Consider the following 9,706-nt stretch of genomic DNA (forward strand, 5'->3'; position numbering starts at 1 on the left):
ATAATAAAGACTTTAACTGAAAATATCGTCAAATAATTATAAAGATTAATAAAATAATTAAGAAAATATCAAAATAAAATAGATAAAATTATCTAATGATCTAATTAACTGTTATACTAATTAATAAATACTAAATTATCTAAAATTAATACTAATATATATAATATATTGGTTAGTAAAATTGAGTTATTCTTCCATATTTAATTTTTAAACTATGAAATATGTAGATAATTAATGAAAAGCTTTGTAAAGCAATATTGATAATTTAATTTAAGAAATTAACATGGTAATATAATATAGATTATCTAATTGTTTATTTAATGTTGTTTTTGCAAAATTTTAAATTATCTAAAAATTATTAAAATTATCCAAAAATGTCTATAGTTATCCGAATATGAATTCGTCTCTTGTATATTTAGGTAGTGATATATTATGGATCTGAATTATTTATATATCGTATGTGTATAATTTGACTTATTTTAAATATATAAATTTGATGTGTAATTTTTGATATCCAAAATATTTTAATTCGACTTATGTGCTCGTTATTATCCAAATTTTTACCAGATATAAACGTATCTACGTATCTGTTGGTGTTGAAAAAACTGTTGAATCTGGCTGAATTTAGTTTTATGCAAATGGTGACTGCGGAATTGCTGAACTTAGCTGAATCCGGTTGAATGTTTTTGTTATGTTACCATTTAAGGTCTTAGTATTATTTAATTACTTATCTTGGTAAAGAAATCACCAAAAAAGCTTACACACATGACACGACTACAGTTTTTGTGCAATGCTAAAGTTTAAACAGTAAATTGATTATAGTAAAGCAGTAATTATAATTTAAACCAAGCTAATAAAACAAAACAAGTAGCAAGTTTTAACTTTAACCGGGAACTGACATAACCGGTATCAAATTGCCGAGAAGATGGAAGGAATGTTATAATGTTCCTTTGTTGGCACTAACCCACAGGCTTACGTCCCATCATCATTCCTTCCCCGTTCGCCGACGATTATCTCTTTCGTCCGGCGAAAGCTATTTGTCTCTTCAAATCCCCATAGAGCAAAACTCTTCATCACCATGTCTCCTCAATCTCGTTTCTCTCCTTAGTGATCGAGCTTTTCCTTCTTTCTCTGTAATTATTCCTTCTCCGTCGCGAATCCTCGCCGTATTTCAGAATCTAAATCTCTCTGATTTATTTTCCATACTCTTACAGATTTTCTCCGATGAAATGTGATTTTTGAGCTCTGTTTATTTCAAATTGACGGCGATCGTTAAAATTTATTGGTCGGATTAGTGTATAGGTTTGATCAATGTGTAAATAAGAGCTTGAAGAAGTAGCTGTTGTTGTTGTTGTTGTGAAATCTCAGTTTTTGTTTGCTTTTCTGTTGACTTTTTGAGATTGATGCTAGATCTCAATCTCGACGTCGACTCGGCCGAGTCTACTCAGAACGAACGAGATTCGATTACTGTTAAAGGGGTTTCTTTGAATCAGATGGATGAATCAGTGACGTCGAACTCTTCTGCTGTTAATGCTGAGGCTTCTAGCTGCATAGATGGTGAAGATGAGTTGTGCTCTACACGAACCGTGAAGTTTCAATTTGAGATACTGAAAGGAGGAGAGGAAGATGATGATGAAAGAAGTGCTGTGATGACTAAGGAGTTTTTTCCTGTTGCCAAAGGCATGGATTTTATGGATTCGAGCGCACAAAGTTCCAGGAGCACCGTTGATATTTCCTTCCAGAGAGGGAAACAAGGCGGAGACTTTATCGGCAGTGGAAGCGGTGGCGATGCTTCACGGGTGATGCAGCCACCATCACAGCCGGTGAAGAAAAGCAGTACAGGTCCTAGGTCTTAGAGTTCGCAGTATAGAGGCGTCACTTTCTATCGGAGGACAGGGAGATGGGAATCGCATATCTGGTAAATCTTCTTCTGATCGATTATCTTAGATGAGTTGTTGATCTTTGGTCGAAAATGGAAGAACTTGGTTTATCTTTCAGGTCCAAGCTCTGGCCTTTAGATTTTGTATTAATCTTTTTCCTTTTTGTCAATTTCCTGGTTGCATGGATTGCGGTAAACAAGTTTATTTAGGTCTGGATTCTATTGGTTTTACCACTATGAAATGATTTCTGCTGTGCTCTTAACTCTCTAATAAAGTTTTAACTTTGTGAATCCAATAGGTGGGTTTGATACTGCCCATGCTGCAGCTAGGTAATGCCTTTGGAAATTAGGTTTTTTGTTTGATCTATTTGATCACATAACTATTTTTCGTTATGATACAATTGTTTCATAATCTCAACGTCGGTTCATATAGGGCGTACGATCGAGCTGCTGTCAAGTTCCGGGGTCTGGAGGCTGACATCAATTTCATCATCAGCGATTATGAAGAAGATCTCAAGCAGGTTTTGATTATAGATGTACAAAATGAAGACATTTGCACTTTGATTTGTTCTTATCTGGTTTTCAAACTTTACAGATGGCGAATCTTTCCAAAGAGGAAGTTGTGCAAGTACTTCGGCGACAGAGCTCTGGTTTCTCAAGGAATAATTCAAGATATCAAGGAGTCGCTTTGCAAAAGATTGGCGGGTGGGGAGCTCAAATGGAGCAGTTTCATGGAAACATGTAATTAACTTTTCCTGGGATCTAAATATGGGCTTTTAAACATGCAATTTCTTTGTGTTTTTGTCTGAATGTGGCTGTCAGTCATTGCTAAAAAGAGTGAAGTGCCTCAGATGAAGGATTTGGTTATTTTTCGTTAATGTGAACAAGGTTTCTGTTAGAACCATTAGCAGGAAGACCCGTTTGTGATTATGGGTTATATCTAGAGATTCTGATGGCTATGGGACACTTATATCTAACTTGATATGATTGTCATCTGGTATAAGCTGCATGTTCTTTGGGATTGTAAATTAGGTTAAGATGAAGTCTTTTATCCTGAATTATTGATCTATTAGGAAAATTTCAAGACTAATTGCTCAGTTTCTTATGGAATTAGGGCTTGTGACAAGGCAGCCATACAATGGAATGGAAGGGAAGCTGCTTCTTCAATTGAGCCTCATGCATCCTGGATGATTCCCGAGGCAGGTAATGTAATTGATGCTCAGTTCCTGGCTTTTAATTTAAACTGGTCAATGCTAACTTTTGCTGCCATCATTGGTATCTCTGCTCAATATGTGAAAAGCTACTACTAACTTGTTTTTTTCTCATCTTATTATTTAGCTATTGTTAAGCTCGACCTCAACTTGGGAAGTGAAAGATGGTCCAAAGCAAAAAGATAGGGCCCTCCGGCTTCTCCATGTCTCTAACAGTACCGTTTGTGGAAGGAACACTAAGGTGCAATTTTTCTTTAGTGCACCAAATATGATTTACTTTTCTTTCATATGCGTTTTGCTGCAACTGTTAGTCAAATGTTTCTTTGTCGATTTGTCATGGCAATTTGGAACTCAAATATACTGTCTCATTAGCTAGCTCCTTGTCACGCGCTTTTCTCAGAAAATGGGTTGTGACATTGAGCCCTCATGGTTTTTCATTGATTCATCAATTTCTTGCTCTTCCATTTGATCTATTAATTCACAGATGGAGACCCACATGGCTGCGGCGGCATGTGATACGCCTTTCAATTTCTTGAAGAGGGGTTCAGACCATCTTACTAACCGGCATGCCCTTCCTTCTGCGTTCTTTTCACCCATGGTATATAGTAAATACATTAGCACACATCTTGTTATATCCAACTCTTTGTCACTGCCACACATTTATAACTTGCACAATCTTTTGTACCTTTTGTCCAGAACTAATACACCATATGAAATAGAATGACAATGTATAAATTTATCCAACTTTAATGAGTAATTTGTGCGATAAGAATTTCAATTAGATGTTCATCAAGTGGTTACTGTTGTGATATTTGATCAGTGAAGTACTTGATCTCAACTCTTTGATATCCTTTGAGAAGAGTTCTGTGTTGTTGCTTGTTAGTTCTACTTCTATATTGTGATATTTCAAAGAGCACATGTATATCAATCTCACAGAGAATATGAAAAAATAGATTTTGATGTTCGAAGAAAAAGACAGATTCGAGAGGCAAACTCAATACCAAACTAGTTATATTTTTGACTCTTAGCAATTCCACTTTTGCTCAGCTAGATTGACAATTGTTGTTTCGTCGACATCCAAGATTTTGACATTTTATAATAATTTTTGGTATTTTGATCAGATAAAATTTAGTGAAAATTACTTAGAATGACCCATATTTGTAGTGAAATAACTAGAGTGACTTAGTTCTAGGAGCTCTAACTAGACTAACCCATATTTTTTTGACAAAGACATTCTAACCACTTTTTTTCAACATATTAAAAAAAAAGAAATTTTCACGTTTAACATGAAAAAAAGATTTGATCTCACCCTTTGGCAAAGTGAGATTCAATTCTCATGTTTTGACAGTTATTCCATTTTATGACGAAAATGCCCCTGACGAAAAACCAAACGGCACAGTTACGTTACGGTTTAGTTTCATATCGCGGTTTAGTTACTTTTTGTTTTGAATTAAAAAAAAAAAAAAAATTCAAGAAAACGAAGAAGAACATTCATCATCTTCGTGAGACATCTCCGAGAGATTCGAGAGAGAAGTAAAAATCAGTTCGGAATTCATTCATCCATCTTCGTTTTTGACATCTCCGTTCGAATTGTCGGCTACTTGATTTGAGGTATTGCATTGAACTCGAAAAACCGGCGAAGAGAAAGTTCCAGTTTTTCCGGCGAAGGCGACCTGAGAAACATCCGGCGAGATACCAACCTTCGAGATGGCTGGGAATAAACCAAACGACGTAGTCTCTAGGAAGAAGCATACGCAGGAAGGCCCCGAGAAGGACAAGGTGGAACTTAGAGTATCCCCGAGGAGGAAACTCCCTCCGAGAAATCCGCTGGAGGAATTGGGTAAGTTCCGATATTATTCCGTTTGTAGTTTCTTTGGGTGTATCGGAATCTTAAAGCTTGTTTGATTAAAGGGATAGAAGTTGCCGGATTTTGCTATATCTGTAGTTTGAAAATTTGAGAAATTGAATTGGAAATCTCTGTTTCCGCCAAAATTCAGATGTTGAGTATATAATGATGATAATTACTGTGTACGTACACGAATTCATACATCCTTACTTAATTGTATATCACTTGTAATTGCAGGCAGTACAAGCGTGGCTCCGACTGAAGATCTTATAGTTGAAGAGTTACCACCTAGACTCTTTGCCCTAGACCGGTACCCTGTCAAGACGAAGATGAACGCGTACTCCAAACCGGAGTACCTTTCTGACATAGCACAAGTTCTTAAGGGAAAAGAGGAGATGAAGTTTCTTCTCGAGTCTCCATTTGGGGACCTTTTTAGGATACCTGCTAACAAGTCTTCCTTCTCAGGTAAACTTGTTCTTGGACTAATATGTCGTCAGTTAGTGACGAGTAAAGTGAATGAGATGTGGATGGTCTTCGGCGGTCATCCAATAAAATTCGGATTAAGAGAATTTAGTCTGGTAACTGGTCTAGAATGTGGGACATATCCCAACAAGAAAGACGTGACGGATGTGCTAAAGGTTAAAGCTGGGAGTCAAAGTGTCTGGAAAACTCTGTTTGAGGAGAAGTTTGGGGAGAAGCCGAATCCAACAGTGCATGATTTGGTGGTTTGGCTGAAGGAGGAGGAAACCAGGATGGGTGGAAGCAGCTGGCCTTATCTCTTATAATCTTGGTAGATGGTGTGATAGGGTGCCATAATAACCCCATAAGGCCTTCTGAGTTCACTGTTGAGATGACGAAGAACGTGCAATTCTTCTGCAAATACCCTTGGGGAAGGGTGTCTTTTACCCGTACTTTGGAGAGGATATCAAAATTCCAAACCCCTTCAGATGCTCAAAAACTGATAAGGTGTGTAAAGGATGGGTCTTATGCACTACATGGATTCCCATTAGCACTCCAGCTGTTTGCGTTCGAAACAATCCCATCCCTTGCTAAGCTAGTACCTGATGATGAAGCTAACAGGACATTTACTCAGAGGTCTATCCATCATCTTGCCTCACTGCGGGCAATCAGGACATCCAGCATCTTGGAGTGTGAGGATGCTGAAGAGGTATGTACAATTGTTTATGTACGTACATTATTTAAAAAGTAAGTGTACATTCTCTAAGTGGTTAACAAACTTATTGGTGTAGGTTGAGGTAACCTATCTTGTGAAACCAGAGGACAATATTTGTCCTCCATCCCTGTCATGGGATGATGAAGTTGAGGATCCAAGAGTTGCTTACATTGAGCTACTGTTGTTAGCTGGTCATGAGTGGAAGGAGGAAGAATGGGTTAGAGGTTATGCTGCATTTCCAAAGCATGAGCGCCCACCACAACTTGGAGAGATACGTGAGTGTAAATGTTGTTTTTATACTTTCTGATTATTGTCCCTTGAAGACCAATCAATGATTAAACTGGTCTATCGTAGGTGTGAAGAAGAGGAAAAGAAATGTACCAGCCCCGAATGCACCTGCTTTGAAAAAACAGAAATCTGTTGAGGAAGAAGAAAATGAGGACACTGCTGAGGATTGTTCTGAAGATCCCCAATTTGAGAAGTTTGTAGTTGAACTTAGGAGGTGTTTCAAGAGGCAGGAAGCACAAAATAAACAAATGCAAGAAGACTTGAAGAAATTTGTCCGTAAGGAGATACGTGCTGCCTTAGATCCAAAGGGCAAAAAGACAGAACCAACCAAAACTTCCCATGCTTCACAGGGCCCAAATAAATCGGTGGTTAAGGTACCGATGAGTGTGAAGAAGGCATCTAAAAGGATGTCTACAAAGAAAGTCTTCGAGTCTGGAACAAGAAAGTCTTCAAGGCTGAAGAATATAATGACGTCAGTTGCGGAGATTACTCAGCTTTCTGATGGTAACTCTTCCTCTGAGGAAGATGACCAGGTATGGCATGTACGTACATTTATATATAGTATTTTAAATGTACGTACATTAAGATTAATAACTGTAACTTGTCTGCTATGGTACAGGATGAAGCCAACAATGAAGGTGGTTTTACTGCAAATAATGGAGGAGATTTTTCGAACAGAGATGAAGATATGGTTGACACTGGAGTAGCTAACATTTCAGTTGGTGGACCTACACCTTCCCATCAGGTATGTCATGTACAAATATTTTTATCAATTATTTCCAGTTGTGTACGTACACATAGGCTTCAGAAGTGTATTGTATACTATGTTTCAGGATGAAGGAGCACGTGATGGTGGTGAGTATGTCCTTGTTGGTACACAGTCAGGGACCGAGGAAAAAGCTAGTGCTGACACAGAGATGGAAGAAATTCCATCTCCTGTACCTTCAACCTCTGTACAGGTATGTCTTGTGCTAATAGTCACATACTGTTTTCCATAAGTGTACGCGTATCAATTATTTTCAGTTCTCCACGTACATATAGCTTAAGAAGTGTATGGTATACTATGTTTTAGGATAAAGGACCAAATGATGGTGGTGAGCCTGTCGTAGTTGGTACACAGCGAGGGATAGATGAAAAACCAACTGCTGACACAGAGATGGTAGAAAATCCATCAGGTTTACCTGCAACATCTGGACAGGTATATGGTCTGCTAATAGTCAAATGTAGTTTTCCATATGTGTACTCACATAAAGCTTAAGACGTGTATGGTATATTTGTTTCAGGGAGAAGAACATGGTGCCGGTCTTGAGAGTGAAGCAAATGTTGGGGAGCAACCAGAAATTTCTGAGGATAATGATAGAGATACATCTTCTCAGGCTGAACACACCGAGGAACCCGGTGTAAGTGTACGTACATTTGTCTTTCTTATTTCTCGTGTACGTATAAGTAATGATTGTTTCAGACATCACAAAATAGAGGATATAGCCGATGAAGTTGATAACTACTGCCACAGGTTGATGCGGGAGATGTACCCAATGTAGTTGCAGAGAGTAAAGTGGATGACTCAGTACTTGAGGGCACCCTAGGGGATCCCCCTTCACCATTTGCAGTAGTTAAGAATGTAAGCTAACTATATATTTAAATAAAATAGTGTAGGCTTGTTTAAATTTATAATCTTCTATTATGCAGGTGTTACAGGAGTTGGCAACGAAAGCCTCCATGGATGTGGATGCAGCTAATGTAAAGGAGGTAAAAATCTCGTGTTTGGTTTAAAATTATACACAGTTATTAACATACGTACATAGGATTGTATGCGTATATTTAAATAATTCTGCACGTTAATTTGAAAAGGGAGTATTGGAGCAGCAGGGGATTGTCGATGGGGTGGAAGAATAAGAGGATTCAAACCCAGGGTTAGATGAAGCAGACACGACAGTTGGTACACTGGAAAATATTGTGAGTATCTTCCCAGTAAATATTATCATTACATTTTGAAATTGTTTAATTATGGTGTTTACAATAATACTTCTTTACAGGATGAACCAAACAACGATGCTGCAGTCGAAGCAATAGCAGTTAAAATTCCTACGCCGGTTGTACCCAAAAAAGTGAAGAAGCAAATAATTGTTGAGATGGATGAAGCCCTTCCGGAAGGTTTTAAGGAAACAACAGTCCTCGTGGAGGATGTTCCTGGACGAGCTGAAGATTCAGAGGTGGTTATAGCGGCTGGAAATGTCCCTTACAACCCCTTGGAGAAGGTTGACGCTTCCAAATTAGAGCTCTTAACCAATGTCCTCCGCGGTCCGAATGTGTAAGTATCATGCATTATCAAAATTATCCCTTAATTGATACATTGGTTTTCTATAACAACCAGTCATACTATAATATTGGATATACAGGAAGCACACTCTTTTTGGGTATCGCAAAGTGGAAAACGAGTTTTTCTCCATGCTTATAGCACAAGGACAGTGGGTGGATAATATGGTAAGTTGAAATAGTACATTTGTGTACATTTTTTAAATATGCCTGAATTGTACGTACACTGACTGTCTATGCTATTATCATTTCAGGTCTTGGAAATGCTCGCAATCTTGATGTGGCACAAGAACGGTCAACAAATGATAGCAAACCGATGCGTTGTTTTGGACTCCTTCCTGCTTTATGAGCTTACTAAGCGTGCTGTCAGCTTCAGGAATTGTATAAATAAGCTTGGGTTCAAATGGGGCGACCGGCTATACGACATGGCCAAAGGAATACACATACACCGTGAACCTAGTCTTAGGTGGTTCAAGGATGTCGACGTGGTATATGCTCCGATGAACTGGAAAGGTGATCATTGGGTTGGGTTGGCAATCCACCTCAGAGCCCGGAATATAGTTGTCTATGACGCTCTCATAGAACATACGCGGGAGTCTGTTGCATGGTCAAAGATGCAGCCTGTCTGCGAGATGATGCCGTACCTAGTGAGAGCGATGTGCGCGGATGTATTGCCTGAGAAGTACTCAGTTGAACCTTTTGCCTATGAGAGAAATGTTATGGTCGCTCAAAACCCAAGTACAGGAGATTGCGGGCCTTACGCAATGAAGTTCTTGGAGTTGCTGGCGTTTGGTAACCCAATGTCAGACTTGGTGAATATTCAAGAAGCAGATATGGCCACCTACCGTCAGGTGTACGCAACAGAAATCTACGAGCACGGCAAGCGCGAGTGTGGTAATCGACGATTATTGTAATCATCCCTGGATGTTGAATTATTATTATTTCCTAGTACTTATTTCCTTATTTTGAACAACCTAATTAGAACAACATCG

The 9,706-nt window shown here is 38.4% G+C and overlaps 1 protein-coding gene and 1 pseudogene across 3 annotated transcripts; both read left to right on the top strand.

The window, feature by feature from the left end:
* The first annotated feature begins 944 nt into the window (after window positions 1–944).
* LOC9321759 lies at window positions 945–3,871 on the top strand (annotated as a pseudogene).
* Window positions 3,872–7,496: 3,625 nt separating this feature from the next.
* Window positions 7,497–8,210, top strand: LOC110230291. 3 transcript variants are annotated; one of them, XM_021032783.1, is made up of 4 exons: window positions 7,497–7,596; window positions 7,682–7,804; window positions 7,912–8,019; window positions 8,088–8,210. In XM_021032783.1, exons 1-4 carry the CDS (start codon window positions 7,555–7,557, stop codon window positions 8,169–8,171), a joined length of 357 nt encoding a protein of 118 aa, XP_020888442.1. In that variant the 5' UTR covers window positions 7,497–7,554; the 3' UTR covers window positions 8,172–8,210. The 3 variants fall into 3 exon arrangements, with proteins under 3 accessions (XP_020888442.1, XP_020888440.1, XP_020888441.1); XM_021032781.1 differs by having other exon boundaries at window positions 7,497–7,804; XM_021032782.1 differs by having other exon boundaries at window positions 7,497–7,798.
* The last annotated feature ends 1,496 nt before the right edge of the window (window positions 8,211–9,706 follow it).

This window comes from Arabidopsis lyrata, assembly GCF_000004255.2.
Source record: "Arabidopsis lyrata subsp. lyrata unplaced genomic scaffold ARALYscaffold_3, whole genome shotgun sequence".
NCBI lineage: Eukaryota > Viridiplantae > Streptophyta > Magnoliopsida > Brassicales > Brassicaceae > Arabidopsis > Arabidopsis lyrata.